Genomic DNA, 20,620 nt, shown 5'->3' with positions numbered 1-20,620 from the left:
ACACGTCTATAAGGTGTATTCGAGGAATGATTACTTTGTAGTGAGTCGGGAGATTTTGGTTGGGGTGGAGGGGACAGAGTATGCGGGGATAGTTATGTCGGATCATGCGCCTCAGTGGCTGGCGATTCGGTTTAGATTGGGACGAGAGCATAGGCCGAGGTTGAGGTTTGACTCGGGTTTTTTGGCGGATAGAGGTTTCTGTGATAAGGTGCGGGCGGCGATTAAGGAGTATGTGGAGTTGAATGTGGAGGTGTCGGCGGCCATTTTGGGGGAAGCACTGAAGGCAGTGGTCCGGGAGAAATTATTTTGTTTAAGGCCCGTGCGGATAGGGAAAGGAGGGAGGAACTTGACCGTCTCGTGAGCAAGATAGTGGAGGTGGACAGAAAATATTCGAGGGTGCCCAACGTGGAGGGATGACGAGGAGGAAAAAGTTGCAGGGGCAGTTTGACAGGCTGACAACAAGGAGGGCGGTAGGGCAACTGCGCAGGGCAAGGGGGATGCAATATGAGTATGGGGAGAAGGCGAGCCGCATGCTGGCGCACCAGCTGCAGAGGCAGGCTGCATTCAGGGAAATATTGAAGATACGGACTGGGGCTGGGGATGTGATGTCAGAGCCAGGGAAGATAAATGAGGCATTTAGAGAGTACTACCAGGGACTTTATGAAGCAGACCCGGGAGGAGAGGAGGGGGACATGGGGCGGTTTCTAGACAAGCTAGACTTTCCCCAGATGGAGGAAGCAAAGAGGCAGGCGTTGGAGGAGCATCTGGGGCTGAGGGAGGTGCTGGATAGTATCAGGGGTATGAAGTCGGGGAAGGCACCTGTGCCGAATGGGTACCCGGCGGAATTCTATAGGAATTTGTGACGGACCTGGCACCACATCTATTGGGGGTATTTAATGAAGCACTGGAGAAGGGGGAGTTGCCGGAGGCGATGACGCAGGCAGTAATCACACTAATTCCGAAAAAGGGGAAGGACCCGGTGGAATGTGGGTCGTACAGGCCAATATCACTATTGAACACGGATGTGAAAGTATTGGCTAAGTTGTTGGCGGGGACGATGGGGGACTGTGTCCCCAAGGTAGTGGCAGAAGATCAAACAGGCTTTGTGAAGGGCAGGCAACTCGTGAGTAATATAAGACGGCTGTTGAATGTGGTGATGAATCCGTTGGGGGCTTTGGTACTGGAGGTGGTGATGTCAATGGACGCGGAGAAGGCATATGATCGGTTGGAGAGGTGGTACTTGTTCAAGATTTTGGGAAGGTTTGGGTTTGGGCAGAGATTTGTGGCATGGGTACGGTTGCTGTATGTGGCACAAAGGGTGGGGGTGAGGACAAACGATATCAGCTCACAAAGCTTTGACTTGCACAGGGGTATGAGGCAAGGGTGCCTGCTGTCACCGCTGCTGTTTGCGCTGGCCATAGAGCCATTGCCGATGGCTCTCAGGGGGTCGGCAGAGTGGCGGGGGATTATGAGGGGACAAAGGGAGCATCGGGTGTCGCTCTATGCCGATGACCTCTTGCTGTATGTTTCGGATCCGTTGGAGAGTATGGGATGGATTATGGGCTTGCTGGGGAAATTTAGAGGGTTCTCAGGGTACGAGCTGAATGTAGGGAAAAGCGAGGTATTCCCGGTGAATGAGCTGGCACAGCGAGCTACTTTAGGGGAGATGCCATTTTTGGTAGCGAGGGCTAGGTTTAGGTATTTAGGCAGCGAGGGAATGGGCAGGTCTCCATAAGTGGAACTTAACGAAGATGGTGGAGGAGGTGAGGGAGGATCTTAAGAGGTGGGATACACTGCACTTAATGCTGGCAGGGAGGGTCCAAGTGGCGAAAATGAATATTCTGCCGAGGATCTTGTTGATCTTTCAAGCTCGCCTGATCTTTATACCAAAGGCCTTTTTTCGGAAAATGGACACGATAATTTCTGACTTTGTATGGGCGGGAAAGGTGCCCAAGATGCGGCGGTGGTGGGAAGGAGAAGGGGTAGAGTGGGTTAGGATGGAGGAGGAATCTTGTTAGGGGTCTAGTTTGAGGGCAATGGTGGCGGCAGCGTTGCCAACGGCTTCGATAGGTATTCAAGGAGCCTGGTGGTCCAGTCCACAGTGAAGATATGGAATCAGTTGAGGAGGCATTTTAGGGTGGTAGGGATGTCAGCGCTAACGCCGCTGTGCGAGAATCATGATTTTGAGCCGGGGGGATGGATAGTTTATACAGGAGGTGGAGGGAAGTGGGGCTGGTCAAGGTGAGGGATCTGTATTTTGACGAAGGGTTCGCCAGTCTGGAGGAGCTAAGGGAGAAGGTAGAGCTGCCGAGAGGGAGTGAGTTCAGGTTTCTGCAGGTTAGGGACTGTGCGCGGAAGGTCGAGAGAGGGTTCCCTAGGTTGGTGGGATACATCCTGCGGGAGCGACGGCTGCTTCCGGATGTGGAAGGGGAGGGAAAAATTGGGGATATATACAAGTGGCTGGGGGTGCAGGGAGGCGAGCGGGTGGTGGAGATCATAGAATTTACAGAATCATAGAATTTACAGTGCAGAAGGAGGCCATTCGGCCCATCAAGTCTGCACCGGCTCTTGGAAAGAGCACCCTACCCAAGGGCAACACCCCCTCCCCTATCCCCATAACCCAGTAATCCCACCCAACACTAAGAGCAATTTTGGACACTAAGGGCAATTTATCATGGCCAATCCACCTACCCTGCACATCTTTGGACTGTGGGAGGAAACCGGAGCACCCGGAGGAAACCCACGCACACACGGGGAGGATGTGCAGACTCCGCACAGGCAGTGACCCAAGCCGGAATCGAACCTGGGACCCTGGAGCTGTGAAGCAATTGTGCTATCCACAATGCTACCGTGCTGCCCTAGATCAAGGAGAAATGGGAAGCAAGTTGGGAGGGAAGATCAATTGGGGAGTATGGCTTAAGGCACTGCGAAGCGTAAACGGGACTTCCTCATGTGCAAGGATGAGCACAGGGTGCATATGACTCGGGCGAGAATGAGTGGGTTCTTTCAGGGGGTAGCAGATCAGTGAGAGGTGCGGACGGGGGCCAGCGAATCACGCGGACATATTTTGGGTTGCGAAAAATTGGGAAGATTCTGGGCAGGAGTGTTCGCGGTCTTAGCCAGGATAGTGGAGGAGGAGGTGGATCGGACCCAGTGGTGGCGATATCTGGGGTCTCAGAGAAGCCAGAGCTCATGGGCAGGAGGAAGGCCGAATTCTTGGCCTTCGCCTCTCTGATAGTACGGCAGAGAATTTTGCTGGAGTGGCGGTCGGTATTGCCACCGGGGGTAGTGGCTTGGTTGGGTGACCTGTATGACTTCCTGCGATTAAAGATAAAGTATGAGTTATGGGGCGCTTCAGGAGGGTTTGAGGAAAGGTGGGGGATGTTCGTGACCGTGTTTGAGAGCCTGGTCTCGCGGGGGAGGGGGCTGAAAAAGGGGAACACTCTGTGCAGACTGGATAGTTGATTGTTGGGAAGCATGCTTCTCGGGGTTTTTATTCGCTGTAACTTGTTTTGATACATGTTTGTCATAAAATACTTTTTTTTTAAATGAAGGGGAAAAAACAATTTGAAAGTAAACTAGCGGGGAAGATAAAAACCGACAGTAAAAGTTTTTATAGGCATGCAAAAAGAAAAAGATTGATAAAAACTATTGTAGGCCCCTTACAGTCATAAAACAGGTGAATTCATAACAGGGAACAAAGAATTAACTGAGGAACTAAATTTGTACTTTGCTTTTGTCTTCACAAAGGAAAACACGAATAATGTACCGGAAGTTCTGAGAAACTCAAGTTTCAGTGAGGAATTGAAAGAAATTAGGAGTAGTAAAGAAATGGCTTTGGGGAAATTAATGGGATTGAAGATGGACAAATCTCCAGGACCTGGCAATCTTCATCCCAGAGTACTTAAGGAAGTGGCCCTAGAAATAGTATTTCCATTGGCAGTCATTTTCTAAAATTGTTTGGACTCTGGAATGGTTCATACAGATTGGAGGGTAGCGAATGTAACCCCGCTATTCAAACAGGGAAGTAGAGAGAAAACTGGGAACTATAGACTACTGAGCCTAACATCAGTAGTAGGGAAGTTGCTGGAGTCAATTATCGAGGATTTCATAGCGCAGCATTTGGAAAGCAGTGGTGTAATCAGACAAAGTCAACAGAATCATGCTCGACAAATTCACTAGAATTCTTTGAAGATGCAACTAGTAGAGTTGACCAGGGAGAACCAGTAGATGTGATTTATTTAGACTTTCAGAAGGCTTTCGACAAGGTCTCACATTGCAGATTAATATGTAAAGTTAAAGTGCATAGGATTACGGCTGGTGTCGAGATGGAAAGAAAGCTGGTTAGCAGACGGGAAGCAAAAGGTTGATTGGCAGGCAGTGATTAGTGGGTTACCACAGGGATCTGTGCTAGGACTCCAACTGTTCACATTATGTAATAATTATTTGTTCAAGGGAACTAAATGTATTATTTCCAACTTTGCAAGTGATACAAAGTTGGGTAGTAGGGTCAGCTGTGAGGAGGATGCAGGTATGCTTCAACAGGATTTGGACAGGCCGAATGAGTGGGCAGATGCATGGCAGGTGCAGTATAATGTGGATAATCATGAGGTTATCCGCTTTGGTAGCAAAAATAGGAAGGCAGATTATTATTTGAATGGGTGTAAATTGAGAGAGGTAGATACTCAGCGAGACCCTTGGTGTCCTTGTGCATCGGTCGTTAAAAATAAGTGCGTAGGTGCAGCAGGCAGTAAAGTAGGCAAATGGTATGGTGCACATGGAGTATTGTGTGCAGTTTTGGTGTTGTTATCTGAGGAAGGATGTTCTTTCTATGGAGGGACTGCAGCTAAGGTTTACCAGGCTGATTCCTGAGATGGCGGGACTGTCATATGATGAGAGACTAAGTCAGTTAGGATTATATTCATTGGAGTTTAGAAGAGTGAGTGGGGATCTCATAGAAACTTACAAAATTCTAACAGGATTGGACACTGTAAAGGACAGCATGGAGGCACACTGGTTAGCACTGCTGCCTCACAGGTCTGAGGACCTGGGTCTGATCCGGTCCCAGGTCACTATCCATGTGGAGTTTGCACATTCTCTTTGTGCTTGCGTGGGTCTCGCTCCCACAACCCAAAGATGTGCCGGGTAGGTGGATTGGCCACGCTAAATTGCCCCTTAATTAATAAAAAAAGGAATAGACAAGGTAGATTCAGAAAGATTGTTCCCGATGGTGGGGGAGTCCAGAATTAGGGGTCATAGCTTGAGGATAAGGGGTAATCCTTTTAGGGCTGAGGTGAGGAGAAATTTCTTCACCCAGAAAATGGTGAATCTGTAGAATTCGATACCACAGAAAGTAGTTAAGGCCAGAATGTTGTGTAACTTCAAAAAGGAATTAGATATAGCTTTAGGGGATAAAGGGATCAAGGCATATGAGGTGGAAGACAGGATCAGTGCATTGAACTTGATCAGCCATGATCATAATGAATGGCAGAGCAGACTCGAAGGGCCGAATGATCTCCTCCTGCTTCTATTTTCTATGTTTGAACACCATCTACAACTTATCAGAAATGTACAAGATCTGCGCCCATACTCTGCATCTATCTTGCAAACATTCCCCATCTTGTATATGTTTTTGTGAACAAAATTTTAATTGGGAGTTCTGTGAATTTTGCTACTATTTATGTTTCTTTGTAGGGTCAACAATTATGTGCCCCATCAATCCTAATTTCCTAGGTTCTTCCACAATGGCAGAAATGTGCCTAGTTCGTTGCTTTCCTCCAGGAGCTTTCGCAAAATGATGTAGCTTCATCTCAGGACAACAGGAGCCCCAGAAACAGCTGCTACAGCCTACACCTGCACTATTAATGGAAAACAGCCAGACGGCGATGACTCCGCTTATGCACAAGTACATGAGTAGGCTTCCAGGAAGGCAATGGAGGGAGAAAGAATTTTCTGCCAAATCATTGTTCCTGTACTCTACAATTTACACACAATACATCAGACAAGAATTTCCATTTCAAAAATGTAAATTATGAGAATACTTTTCTCGATACCATATTTTCTGTCTACCTCAGCTAAGTCTTGTGAACCAAAGATCTTGTTAATGTTCTTAATTATGAACTAGTAAGATTTCTTCTTGCTTGACGTATATCGTGTTGAGATAGAGAACCAGTTTAGTTCTTGCTGAACTTTAAGTGTAATCTTTTGTAGTCAAAAAGAACTGACTATTCACAGGTTTACTTGAACAAACCCGAACACAGCATTCTGCTTGCCCACCAATAGTTTTGATTACATTTTTCCTTGTTCATTCAGGCTGTTATAATTGCTAAGATTAAATATAAAGAAATTGAGATGTAATTTTATTTGCAACGTAACAGCACTTACTTGTCCATTGCTACATCATTAGAGGTTGGAAGTGAACGAACGCAGAAGTTCATTACCATTGTTTCTACCATATTTTCCACAAATAGTGGTGTATTAAAAAGTGCTTCCAAAAAGTGTCTGAAGGCTTGAACAGTCACAACACAATAGTGCAACACAACAGAAGACAGAGTGCAAAGGGCGTTGTTAAAAGACTGCCAGGTTGCACATACAGAAGCCAGAACTTCCAGATATACAATCTGTGGGAAGAGATTAGAATGCAAGCCCACGTTACTGTACGGACGTGAGGCCTTTAAGGGTAAACGTTCACTGCATTACAAAAGTGGGATGTGTTTGGCTTTAAGCTAAGTTTTAAGGTTTCTTTCAATTCTAACAAATCCTACATTTGGCACATGGAAACAAAATATCTATTAAAGGACTTTTGTTAGAGCTGCTTTAATGGAGAGTGAAACATTTAGTGATTACTGATTCAGGTAAAGCAGGGTTTGTTTATTTGTAAACAAATATACCCATGGTTCATATGTACTAGTGGAATTCCTAAGTTTTGATATCACGAACCAGAAGGATATCTTATAATTTACAATCCATTGTTCTGCCACAAAGGGGGAGGTGAGCTAAATTCTAATATATGTTAAACAAATACATGAGGTCAGAATGCAAAAATTGCAGTTATTCGTAATCAGCATTTAATTGGTTTTCATCCTGTATTTAAGAACATTGGTTCTTCAGGGGTTACAGATATTCAGCTTCTGTGTCAATCAACCTATTAAGTAGGTATATTACTGTAGGCATAGGTGATTTGAGCTGTCAACAAATTATGAACAATTTAAATTATACTGTAAAATACATTTCCAGAGCAAACAAGATTATTGGTCATATGGCAACCTACCATATTTTAAATGTAAAAAACCTTTATGAAGCGGCAAGGAAATGCAGAAAGAAGAGTGCTACAGCTTACCCAGCATCCTTTAAGAGATCTAAAAAAGCATGAAATTTCTGGAAAGAGGCTTCAATGCTTTCTAGCACACCTTCGTCCTCAAGGATGGTACTTGTTGTTGATTGCATGTGCAGAGCATCAGACAGAGATAGGTTAATGTTCCGAAGCCGGGTATTCTCCAACTCAAGCTGACAAAGGTAAGCAAAGTGTAATGACTGCTTTGAACATGTTACTCAATTTTCTGATTCAGATGTTAACATCAACCCTTTACTGACTTCACTATTGAAGTTTAAGCAATGTCAACAGCATAAACTTATTATATAGGGGACTTGATCCTTCAGCATATGGTAAACGGTAGCCATGTCTGCATAGTGGCAAGGCTAAGCTAAAACCTTAATACAAAGAGCAGATTGGTCAAGCAACACTTCCAATGGTCATAAAATATTTTGTTATTATAAAACCTACATGCCACTGAACATCAAATGTTTTCTTGTAGACAAGGTTGAACTGTTTGGAACTATTTTCCTAAAATACCTAGAAGTGACCTGATAGAGATCTTTTAAATTATGAAATCGTGGGCAGGGTAGATATGGGAAGAATGTTGCTACTTGAGGGGAAATCCAAAACTAGGTTCCCTAAATACAAGGTAGATATTAATAAATCTAGTGATGAATTAAGAGGAACGTTCTTCACTGAGTATGGTTAGAATGTGGCACTCATCACCACAGGAAGTGGCTGAGGTAAACAGCCTGGATCAGGGTTTCCCTAACCTCTCCGGCCACAGAACCATCTTGACCTCCCAATTTATGGAAGTCTTTTCTATTTCTGATGGCCACCTTCCATCATGATCCAATGGCCCCCCCCCCCCCCACCACGATCACTTTCCCACTCTGAAGGCCGCCTTTCTTCCACTCCCCTATGATAGCCGCCTTCCCCACTGCTCCGCTCTTCCCGCCACTCTGCTCTCGGCGCACCTTCCCCGCTCTCGCCCCACCGCCCTGTCCCCCCGCTCTCGCCCTGTCGCTTCGCTCTTGCCATCATCTGGAAATTTCAAGACTTTGTTTCATGCTGTTTCCAGTTTGTCTAATCAGAGGCTGGAAGCTGGGGTAGCAAGCCTCTGGAAAAACAGCTTTGTGGCATTTTACAAATTTTATATATCAGCCTAGACTACCCTTGGGAGCCTCCTGCGAAACTCAGTTTGGGAAAGCATGGCCTACATGATTTCAAAAAGAATCTAGATGAGTAGTTGGGGAATCTAGGATATCATTAAAAAAATAGAGGCACGCCTTTCAGGAATGAAGTTAGGAAACACTTCTGTATGCAAACGGTGGTAGAAATTCAGAACTCTCTGCAACTAGCAAGTGATGCAAAGTCAAACTTTAGTTTTAAATCTCAGATTGGTGGATTTTTGTTTTTATTGGCCAAAGGCTTTCATGATCTCATTAAATGGCAGAACAGGTTTGAGGGGTTAAATGGCCTACTCCTGTTCCTATGGATGTAAAAGAAAAATGAGAATAGAAAGATATGCTTAAAGACTGAGATGAGATGAATGGAATAGGAAAATACTTGTGTGGAGTACAAGTACTAGCACAAACTAGTTGGGCCAAATGGTGCAGCATATTCTACATATTTTATGATCTTCCCAAACTTTACAAAAATACAGCAGAGTCATTATTGTCTGTGCTCCTTACCCACTAAAACATAAAAAGCCAACGGAATAAATCAATCAATAGTCAGGCAAATTAAATATCTTCACAGTCATAGAGCCAGATATTTGCAACCATCACTTGTAAATATTGTACGTAAAATTTCCTGTTACTTGATTCCTCACACCTCCATTAATCAAGAACCAGCTCTCAGTCAAATGCCAACCTGCAGTGCACTTCTTTTTTTTTAATAAACATTTTATTGAGGGTTTTTTGGTTTTACAACAACAAAATAAACAATCTACATAAGTCTTTAAACATAGTGCAAAAAGCCTGCTTCCTCCCTTACAGGTCCCACCTTTATTAACCCCCTACTCTAAACTAAACTAACCCCCCCCCCCCCCCTTCTGCTGACGTTTAATTTTCTGCAAAGAAGTCAACGAACCTCTGGGCGAACCCTAACAGTGACCCTCTCACGGCAAATTTGATTTTCTCTAAACAGAGAAAGCTAGCCATGTTGGATAGCCAGGTCTCTGACTTTGGGGGCTTTGAGTCCCTCCAAGCTAATAATATCTGTCTCCGGGCTACCAGGGAAGCAAAGGCCAGAACGTCTGCCTCTTTCTCCTCCTGGATTCCCGGGTCTTCAGACACTCCAAAAATTGCCACCTCCAGACTTGGTGCCACCCTTGTTTTTAAACACTGTGGGCATGACATCTGCAAACCCCTGTCAGAATCCCCTGAGCTTTGGGCATGTCCAAAACATGTGGACATGGTACGCTGGCCCCCCCGTATTAATGGATGATTCAAATATACCATCAAGCAGGAGGAAGTGTAACTTGTTTATAGTACCTAATTTATAAATGCAGGTCTTCTAATCTATGATAGTTTCTGCAATGGAGTAAAACAGGTAGGTAAACTAGATGTTGAAGATTTTAAAATAATTTTATTTGCAAGCTAATGAAACAAATAAAAAACATTACTTTTTCTGCTAATATGTAGAATACAGTGGAACTAAAGCTAAAAATTTGCTTCTGATTTTCAAATTATAATTAATAGCGGATTCAAATACAAGAAAATGGAGATTAAAAACTTGATGAACTAATGACTGAATGTTATTAAGACACTCTTCCAATTCTAGCCCCCCCCCCCCCCCTCCCGCCCCCCCACGACGAACAGCTCCTCAAACGCGGTCACAAACATCCCCCACCTTTTCTCGAATTCCCCTGCTGAGCCCCTCAACTCATACTTTATCTTGTCTAACCGCAGGAAATCGTACAGGTCACCCAACCATGCTGCTACCCCCGGTGGCGATGCCGACCGCCACTCCAGCAAAATTCGTCGCCACAAAATCAGAGTAGTGAAGGCCACGACATTGGTCTTCCTCCTCTCCATGAGCTCCGGCTTCTCTGAAACCTAAATATCGCCACCAAAGGGTCCAGGTCCACTCCCTCCTCCACTATCCTGGCTAAGACCGCGAACACTCCCGCCCAGAATCTTCCCAATTTTTCACAACCCCAAAACATGTGCACATGATTCGCTGGCTCCCGCTCACACCTCTCACACTCATCTGCTACCTCCTGAAAGGACCCACTCATTCTCGCCCGAGTCATATGCACCCTGTGCACCACCTTGAACTGTATCAGGCTCACCTTTGCACAAGAGGAGGTCCCGTTTACCCTTCGCAGTGCCTCACTCCATACTCCCCACTTGATCTCCATTCCCAACTCCGCTTCCCATTTCTCCTTGATCTTCACCACCCGCTCGCCTCCCTGCTCCTCCAGCCACTTATATATGTCCCCAATTCTTCCCTCCCCTTCCACATCTGGAAGCAGCAATCGCTCCAGCAGGGTGTATCCTGGCAATCGAGGGAACCCCTTCCAGGCCTTTCAAGCAAAGTCCCTAACCTGTAGATACCTGAACTCACTACCCCTCGGCATCTCTACCCTCTCCCTTAGCTCCTCCAGACTGACGAACACTTCCTCCAAATACAAATCCCTCACCTTGACCAGCCCCACTGCCCTCCACCTCCTGTATACACTATCCATTCCCTGTATACCCTATCCATCCCCCCCGGCTCAAACCCATGATTCTTACACAGCGGCGTTAGCACCGACATCCCTTCCACCCTAAAATGCCTCCTCAGCTGATTCCATATCTTCACTGTGGACTGCACCACTGGGCTCCCTGAATACTACTCGGGGCCATTGGCAATGCTACCGTCACCATAGGCCTCAAACTAGACCCCTTACAAGATTCCTCCTCCATCCTAACCCACTCTATCCCTTCTCCCTCCCACCACCGCCGCACCTTGTCCACGTTATGTTCGTTCATACTTTATACAGTTTCACATGATAATATAATAACACCTACGGCAAAACTCAATTTAAAAGTTACAATCTTTCATCATGCTTCACCCCGAAATGAACATAAAGTAAATTGCAAAGTAATCTACAGGAACACCGAATAAAGTAGAAAAAAAAGGCTTGGCTTCCCCATTACCTCCATCAATCGAGCATCAGCCTTTGTCCGTGCTCTCATTTCTTCCTCTAATCTCAGTCGACATTCTTCTAGATCCACCTGAAACACAAAATTAGATGTAGAAATGAATTATGACTGAGCTAGACTGCTCTGGATCATGTTTGTAAAGCTCCAGTAATTCATATAAATAAAGTTACAATAAGGGCCAAGACTAACTGATTGTTGTTTGGCAGACAGCAAAGGAAGATTAAAATTTAGATGCCTAAATGGAATGCTTGGTATCCCTCATGTGTTAATAATGAAGGCAAAATGCTACCTAAAGGTGGACACAAATATACCTGTCTTCTTGTGTATTGAACATAATCATGGAGTTCATAGAGTCAAGGCTTAATTCCCAAGTCCATTTTCAGGCTCTTTTATTACTCATTAAAAGCTGTCCTAACAAGCATCATCATTTACAAGCATGGTGTTCCATATGTACTGATCACATCAATTCCACAACTGTTGTTGTGTGCTTTCTGATGAGCCATCGGAACAAACCGAAACAAACCATGATTTATTTCTCTCAATCAGAAAGAGAAAAGCTCTTCAAGCTCTGAGCAGAACATTCAAACCTAAGTCAATGATTCCATTTGCCTTCCTTGTTGCTTCTCAGACTTAAATAAATGCAAATTCTGTTTCCCATGCTAAAAAAGGGATGGGGCAGGTCCAGCCAGATGGGCAAGGCCTGGGGCAATGGTGATGGCTAATAGGGTGGGTTGCGAGCCAGAGTGGTGACATGGAACATGAGGGGGGCTAGGGGGACTGATGAAGAGAGCAAGAGTTTTTGCACATTTGAAGTGTTTAAAAGTTGATGTGGTGATGCTGCAAGAGACTCATCTGAGGGTAAAGGATCAGATAAGGCTTGGGAATGTCTGAGTAAGCCAGGTGTTGCATTCAGGGTTTGATTGTAGATCTCTGGGGTGGATGTGATGGGGGATTTTGGTGGGTTAACAGGTAAGGTTCCAGTTGGAGAAGGTGGTCATTGATCGGGGGGACAGGTACGGGATCGTTATGGGTGCGTTGGAGGGGAGGTTGGTGGCGTTGGTAAGAGTATATGCCCCTAATTGGGATGATGCGGGGTTCGTGAAGAGAACGCTGGCTGCCATTCCAAATCTGGATACCCATGAGTAGGTGGCACAGTAGCATAGTGGTTCGCATGTTGCTTCACAGCACCAGGGACCCGGGTTTGGTTTTTGGCTTGGGTCGCTGTCTGTGCGGAATCTGTACGTTCTCCCAGTGTCTGCATGGGTTTCCTCCGGGTGCTCTGGTTTCCTCCCACAAGTCCCGAGAGATGTGCTTGTTAGGTAAATTGGACATGATGAATTCTCCCTCAGTGTACCCAAACAGGCGCCAGAGTGTGGCGACTAGGGGATTATCACAGTAACTGCATTGCAGTGTTAATGTAAGCCTACTTGTGACACTAATAAAGATTATTATTATAGTGGGGGGTGGAATGGGTACAGAGTGCTGGAGTCTAGGGTGGACAGGTTCCAGACGCGACGCTGACAATGACGGGGGTGAAGAAGTGAAGGCATTGGCCGGACTCATGAAGGAGATGGGGGGGGGGGGTTGACCCGTGGAGACTTTTTCACTCGAATGACCGGGAGTATTCTGGTGCAGAAGGAGATCTCAAGAATTGACTTTTTAGTGGTGGGGAAGGCGCTGCTGGCCGGAGTTAAGAGGGCAGGTACTCGGTAATCGTGATCTCGGATCACGCTCATTATTGGAGAAGGGGTCAGCCCAGAAGCCAAGGTGGAGGATGGATGTGGGATTATTGGCAGATTGGAGCTTCTGTGACAAGATAGGGAAGGTGATTGAGGAGTATGTGGGGTTCAATTAGACAGGGGAGGTCTCACAGTCTGATGATTTGGCAGGCTCTGAAGACAGTGGTGAGGTGATCTCATTTAAGGCCAAGGTGGATAGGAAGGAACGCCAACGGTTGAAAGAAGGGATTTTGGAGGTGGATGGGAGGTATGCGGGGACCCTGATCCGGGGCTCCTGGCAAAGAGAAAGGAGTTCCATACGAGGTTTGACCTACTGTTCACGGGGAAAGAGGTGCATCAGTTGAGAAGGGCGAGGAGGGCTGTTTATGAGAATGTGGGGAATGTAGGGCATATGTTGGCAGGTCAGTCTCCGGAAGTTCCATTTCTGTAGCTTGGAGGGAAGGGTGAAGGCTAACTTGTTGTGGTGGAACAATCTCCCTGTCATTGGCAGGCTGGGTACAGGCAGTAAAGGTGAATATTTTACTGCAATTCTTGTTTTTGTTTAGGTGCCTGCCCATCTTTTTGCCCAAGGCATTTTTCAGGGGGAGGAAAAGGCTGATCTTCTCGATTGTCTGGGCGGGGAAGGTGGCAAGGATAAGGATGGTGATACTGCAGAGGGGACGGCAGGCGGAAGGGGGTTTAGGCCTCCGGAATTTGATGTAGAATTGGGCGTCGAATACAGAGATGGTTCAGGGATGAAATAGGGTGGTGGGTGTTTATAGGTGAGGATGGAGGTGGGTTCATGTAGAGGGTCGAGGTTGTGGACACTGGCTCGACTTGTATGCGAGGCTGGGGCAGATAATAATAATAATCCTTTATTGTCACAAATAGGCTTCAATGAAGTTACCGGGGAGGCTGGTATGGGAAGGTAGTACGATTGAAGGTGGGTACAGGGCGCACCTTACAAAATCTAGGATGAGCCAGCTGTTCGAGGGGGTGGAGGATGTCTGCGAGCGATGTGTCAGGGGCTCTGCAAACCATGTAGAGGAAAGGATGGCGAGGATGATCCTGGATAAGAGCGAAAGTAACAGGGTAGTTATTATGGGAGACTTTAACTTTCCAAATATTGACTGGAAAAGATATAGTTCGAGTACATTAGATGGGTCGTTTTTTGTACAGTGTGTGCAGGAGGGTTTCCTGACACAATATGTTGACAGGCCAACAAGAGGCGAGGCCACGTTAGATTTGGTTTTGGGTAATGAACCAGGCCAGGTGTTGGATTTGGAGGTAGGAGAGCACTTTGGGGACAGTGACCACAATTCGGTGACGTTTACGTTAATGATGGAAAGGGATAAGTATACACCGCAGGGCAAGAGTTATAGCTGGGGGAAGGGCAATTATGAAGCCATTAGACGTGACTTGGGGGGGATAAGGTGGAGAAGTAGGCTGCAAGTGTTGGGCACACTGGATAAGTGGAGCTTGTTCAAGGATCAGCTACTGCGTGTTCTTGATAAGTATGTACCGGTCAGGCAGGGAGGAAGGCGTCGAGCGAGGGAACCGTGGTTTACCAAAGACGTGGAATCTCTTGTTAAGAGGAAGAAGGAGGCCTATGTGAAGATGAGGTGTGAAGTTTCAGTTGGGGCGATGGATAGTTACAAGGTAGCGAGGAAGGATCTAAAGAGAGAGCTAAGACGAGCAAGGAGGGGACATGAGAAGTATTTGGCAGGTAGGATCAAGGAAAACCCAAAAGCTTTCTATAGGTATGTCAGGAATAAACGAATGACTAGGGAAAGAGTAGGACCAGTCAAGGACAGGGATGGGAAGTTGTGTGTGGAGTCTGAAGAGATAGGCGAGATACTAAATGAATATTTTTTGTCAGTTTTCACTCAGGAAAAAGATAATGTTGTGGAGGAGAATGCTGAGACCCAGGCTAATAGAATAGATGGCATTGAGGTACGTAGGGAAGAGGTGTTGGCAATTCTGGACAGGCTGAAAATAGATAAGTCCCCGGGTCCTGATGGGATTTATCCTAGGATTCTCTGGGAGGCCAGGGAAGAGATTGCTGGACCTTTGGCTTTGATTTTTATGTCATCATTGGCTACAGGAATAGTGCCAGAGGACTGGAGGATAGCAAATGTGGTCCCTTTGTTCAAAAAGGGGAGCAGAGACAACCCCGGCAACTATAGACCGGTGAGCCTCACGTCTGTAGTGGGTAAAGTCTTGGAGGGGATTATAAGAGACAAGATTTACAATCATCTAGATAGGAATAATATGATCAGGGATAGTCAGCATGGCTTTGTGAAGGGTAGGTCATGCCTCACAAACCTTATCGAGTTCTTTGAGAAGGTGACTGAACAGGTAGACGAGGGTAGAGCAGTTGATGTGGTGTATATGGATTTCAGCAAAGCGTTTGATAAGGTTCCCCACGGTAGGCTATTGCAGAAAATACGGAGGCTGGGGATTGATGGTGATTTAGAGATGTGGATCAGAAATTGGCTAGCTGAAAGAAGACAGAGGGTGGTGGTTGATGGGAAATGTTCAGAATGGAGTTCAGTTACAAGTGGAGTACCACAAGGATCTGTTCTGGGGCCGTTGCTGTTTGTCATTTTTAATGGTAAAGTTCTTGGAAGTGTGGATGAGCTGAGGGATCTAGGTGTCCATATACATAGATCCCTGAAAGTTGCCACCCAGGTTGATAGGGTTGTGAAGAAGGCCTATGGAGTGTTGGCCTTTATTGGTAGAGGGATTGAGTTCCGGAGTCAGGAGGTCATGTTGCAGCTGTACAGAACTCTGGTACGGTCGCATTTGGAGTATTGCGTACAGTTCTGGTCACCGCATTATAGGAAGGACGTGGAGGCTTTGGAGCGGGTGCAGAGGAGATTTACCAGGATGTTGCCTGGTATGGAGGGAAAATCTTATGAGGAAAGGCTGATGGACTTGAGGTTGTTTTCGTTGGAGAGAAGAAGGTTAAGAGGAGACTTAATAGAGGCATACAAAATGATCAGGGGGTTGGATAGGGTGGACAGTGAGAGCCTTCTCCCGCGGATGGAAATGGCTGGCACGAGGGGACATAGCTTTAAACTGAGGGGTAATAGATATAGGACAGAGGTCAGAGGTAGGTTCTTTACGCAAAGAGTAGTGAGGCCGTGGAATGCCCTACCTGCTACAGTGGTGAACTCGCCAACATTGAGGGCATTTAGAAGTTTATTGGATAAACATATGGATGATAATGGCATAGTGTAGGTTAGATGGCTTTTGTTTCGGTGCAACATCGTGGGCCGAAGGGCCTGTACTGCGCTGTATCGTTCTATGTTCTATGTATATAGGTTTTGGGCCTTCCCAAAGCTGGAAACTGTTTTTAGCACCATTTCAGGGTTTCTGCATGTGGATGTGGAGCCCGGTCCCCTAGAAACCATATTTGTGGTGTGGGATCGGCCGGGGTTGCAGGAGCAGATGTCTTAGCTTTCACCTCACTGATTGCTCGTAGGCAGGTTTTGTTGGGATGGAGGTCAGCTACTCCACCCTGTGCCTCGGCGTGGCACGGGAACCTTGCTGGAGATTTTGGCCCTGAAGAAAATGAAATTTACTCTCGGGGACGGGGAAAGAGAGAAATGGGTTCTACAACAATAGTTGGGGTTTGTTCATTTTGCATTTTGGGGAGTTTGTTACCATTGACTGAGGGAGGAAGTGGGGGAGGCTTAATGCATTGTTTTTTTTGTGTTTGCTGTAAATTATAAAAAAATTTGAAATAAAAATATATTTTTTAATTTATTTCATTTTAATATCCTAGTATGCAGTAATTTTATCAAAAAGAATAAAAACAAGCACACAAAGCAGCTGAGCGACTAGGTGGGTTTAATCTACACCACTATTATAATAATGAAATTAAATATTCACATTTAAGAGCTACAGAATTGCTCGCTGAACAAAAATTAACATATTGGGCTCCAATTTTTAGTAAATAATGAATTCTCTGTCTATTTCTAGACACCAACAAGATTCTATATTACATCAGTTTACTGCATTACATAAGCTGTTTGATAAATGTTCTTGCATTCAATTAAAATACTTATTTTAAACCCAATAAAGGGAAGTTTATTATTAATTGTATCAATGGTTAAATCCTTGTTTTCACATGCATCATTACCTTTAAATGTTTGTACTGCTTTACTGTGATTGCTTCATAAGACTCTTCCGTAACATTCAACTGTGTCTCTGTCTTAGGAGTGCCGATCGGCTCGTCAGTTTCTGAAGATGATGCACTCTCCAATGTGAGCATCAATGGGTTACTAGCCTGAACTCAAAACATTGACAATTCAATCTGAATATTCATCTTATTAAAAGTATTTATTCATAATACATCACTACAGTACAGGTGGTAATGAAAAAGGGCCTAAATTCTGGCTTTCTAATTTAGAGCAATGTTATTCCATAAGTCTGGGTGGATTCAAACTCGGCTAAGAGAGGTGGAAGGATGACACAATTTACCTATCAAATCATTCAGTCCCCTTGTTTGAAATTGTTTAAGATAGGAAAACTCAATGCTGAAGCTTTTTAATTTTCAAACATTTTGCTTCAGCATTCCATTGTAGTCTGATAAGTAAAAATGTTAAAGAAACAAGTTATAGTTTAAGAAATGTCAATTTACAGTAGTGAATGGTGTGACAGATTCCCCCGTACAATGTTAGTTCAAATCCAATCCAAACCAATGAAACCTCGCTGCCGGATGTTAGCAACCAAGGTTACAATTAAGGAAAGCTCAGATACACTCGAGAAAAGGGAGCTTTGGACTATATTTGGGTGTCTATACCGGACTCAAATTACTTCATGTAGTTTGTTCCTAGTAACAAGGTAACTTTTTACTGGATACAAGCTCAAAGCAAATTCAAAAAATCTGGGAAAACTGGCAAGATGATAGATTATGTTTATCTTGCTCAAACCAATAATTAAAATAATGGCTTGATATGTAAGAGTGGACAATTCCTTTGAGTAAACATCTATGCCTAATAACACAGAAAACCAAGCCTAATAAAGCAAAGGAGATCGCAGCAAGTACAGCATACGAAGTTGGAAGAACTACAAGTAAATTGCAGTCTCATCAGGGGAGTGTGTTAGGGTGCCACATCTACTGGCATAGTGACACAGTGGTTAGCGCACTGCTGCCTCACTGCGCCAGGGATCCAGGTTCAATTCCGGCCTTGGGTGACCGTGTGGAGATTGTATGTTCTCCCCATGTCTGCGTGGGTTTCCTCCAGGGGCTCCAGTTTCTTCCCACAGCCCAACGATGTGCAGGTTAGGTGGATAGGCTATAATGAATGCGCAGAGGTGGGGCGAGGGAGTGGGCCGAAAAAATGAAATTAAAATCGCTTATTGTCACAAGTAGGCTTCAAATGAAGTTACTGTGAAAAGCCCCTAGTCGCCACATTCCGGCGCCTAGAGAGCTGTTTCGGAGATCGGTGCTGACTTGATGGGCCGAGTGGCTTCCTTCTGCACTGTAGGGGTTCTATGGATCTTCCGTGCTTGCATGAGAGGGTGGAAAGACAGGGCATGTATTCGAATTGCTGAAAGGGAGGGAAAGATGTACTTGGTGATCAGATCATGTTTGAGGTGGCAAAAATGGCCTGTCAAATGTGAAGGTGAGTGGGATGGTAGGTGGGACAAAGAGGATCCTGTAGTTATGGGGAATCTCAGTTGCTGAAAAAGGACATGTCAGAAACTCTCATGTGTAAGATGATGGAGAAACTAAGGTAAGGAAATGGGAATCCTGACAGAAAGCAAGATGGAAGTTGTTATAACCTGCCTGCTTATCATTGGCTGGGGACTAATAGCAATCCCACAATCCTGTGGGGGTATGAGCTTCCCCAATGAGGGGGGCGGAGAAACCATTAGTAAACTCCAAGTACAAATAAAGTTGGCCAGTTTAGAACCAGCAGGAAGGAGTGTGTAGCAAGGGAAGTTGCTGCTGCTATATCATAGAATTTACAGTGCAGAAGGAGGCCATTCGGCCCATCGAGTCTGCACCGGCTCTTGGAAAGAGCACCCAAGGTCAACACCGCCACCCTATCCCCATAACCCAGTAACCCCACCCAACACCAAGGGCAATTTTGGACACTAAGGGCAATTTATCATGGCCAATCCACCTAACCTGCACATCTTTGGACTGTGGGAGGAAACCGGAGCACCCGGAGGAAACCCATGCACACACGGGGAGGATGTGCAGACTCCGCACAGACAGTGACCCAAGCTGGAATCGAACCTGGGACCCTGGAGCTGTGAGGCAATTGTGCTATCCAAAAGGCTACCGTGCTGCCCCACAAGGCTACCGTGCTGCCCCACAAGGCTACCGTGCTACAATAACATATATATATGTTAATGTAAATAAATGTTATTACTTTGTATCCTTAAAACTCGTGCTGGATTCTTCGTGGCCCTCACAAAAGAAGTATAATCAAGGTAGTTGCAGGAGTCAACAAGCTTGCACTATATACATCAGTGAATAGTCTATCCCCAGAGACATATATGCCTATGCAAAGGAAGGGAAGAGTCAGAATGGAGTATGTAAATGCAAGAGCAAGAGTAGAAATCTAAAGCAAAATTTTTTACAAATAAATGTAGAGTACCCAATTCATTTTTCCAATTAAGGGGCAATTTAGCGTGGCCAATCCACCTACCCTGCACATCTTTGGGTTGTGGGGATGAAACTCATGCAAACACGGGGAGAATGTGCAAACTCCACACGGACAGTGACCCAGAGCCAGGATCGAACCGGTCACCTCGGCGCTATGAGGCAGCTGTGCTAACTACTTTGCCACCGTGCTGCCATCTAAAGCAAAATTAACTACGAGAGCAAAGAGTATGGCTGATACAGTCACTGGTGTAATAAATTGTCTTACGGTTGGAATAAATAGTGTTCAATATATCCTACAAAAAGCTAGGCACAACTAGGACCCATTCAGGTTCCCAGAAATGTAGTTTAAGGATAGGTTGTTGAAGGGTGTTGCTGGTGCTTAACAGGGGACTAGTTAAGCTGCTGTCCAAGAGGAAATAGATGGCCCACAGTGGGAATAGAGGTGTGATTGATTTCATGTTCATTGTAAATAGAAGACCTTTAGGAACAGAAAATCAGAATTTAAGATACCAGAGCACACAGAAGAGTCAGAAATGTTTCCAAAGGTGAAAAAATAGAGTTGGGAAATAAAGGATATGGCAACCACAGCAGATACATGGGATTCGAACTACACCGGGTGGACTGGGTTGATCAGTCAGTTTCAGAGTTGTAATTTCTCTGCTTAGACTTGAATGTGGGATGCAAGATTGGGAACTTTGCAGATGACACAGAAATTAGCCATTAGCTGATAGTGGAGAAGGTAGTTGTCGAGTCCAGAGTGATATCAATGTTTGGTTGAGTGGGCAGAGAAGTAGCAAATGGAATT

General features: G+C 45.3%; 1 protein-coding gene across 6 annotated transcripts in view; it reads right to left on the bottom strand.

Moving 5' to 3' along the window:
• Positions 1 to 20,620, bottom strand: part of cep78 (centrosomal protein 78) — a 152,506-nt gene that overhangs the window by 8,394 nt on the left and 123,492 nt on the right. For all 6 annotated transcript variants that reach the window (XM_072516631.1, XM_072516633.1, XM_072516632.1 and 3 more), the window contains 3 exons: positions 17,335 to 17,481; positions 11,464 to 11,541; positions 7,340 to 7,506 (listed from right to left, as the gene is read on the bottom strand). In XM_072516631.1, coding sequence (XP_072372732.1) covers positions 7,340 to 7,506; positions 11,464 to 11,541; positions 17,335 to 17,481 — 392 coding nt within the window. The remainder of the gene's footprint in view (positions 1 to 7,339; positions 7,507 to 11,463; positions 11,542 to 17,334; positions 17,482 to 20,620) is intronic.

Source organism: Scyliorhinus torazame, chromosome 9 (genome assembly GCF_047496885.1).
Source record: "Scyliorhinus torazame isolate Kashiwa2021f chromosome 9, sScyTor2.1, whole genome shotgun sequence".
Lineage (NCBI taxonomy): Eukaryota > Metazoa > Chordata > Chondrichthyes > Carcharhiniformes > Scyliorhinidae > Scyliorhinus > Scyliorhinus torazame.
Note: the sequence above shows the minus strand (reverse complement) of the source record. Positions and strands in the feature narration are given on the sequence as shown.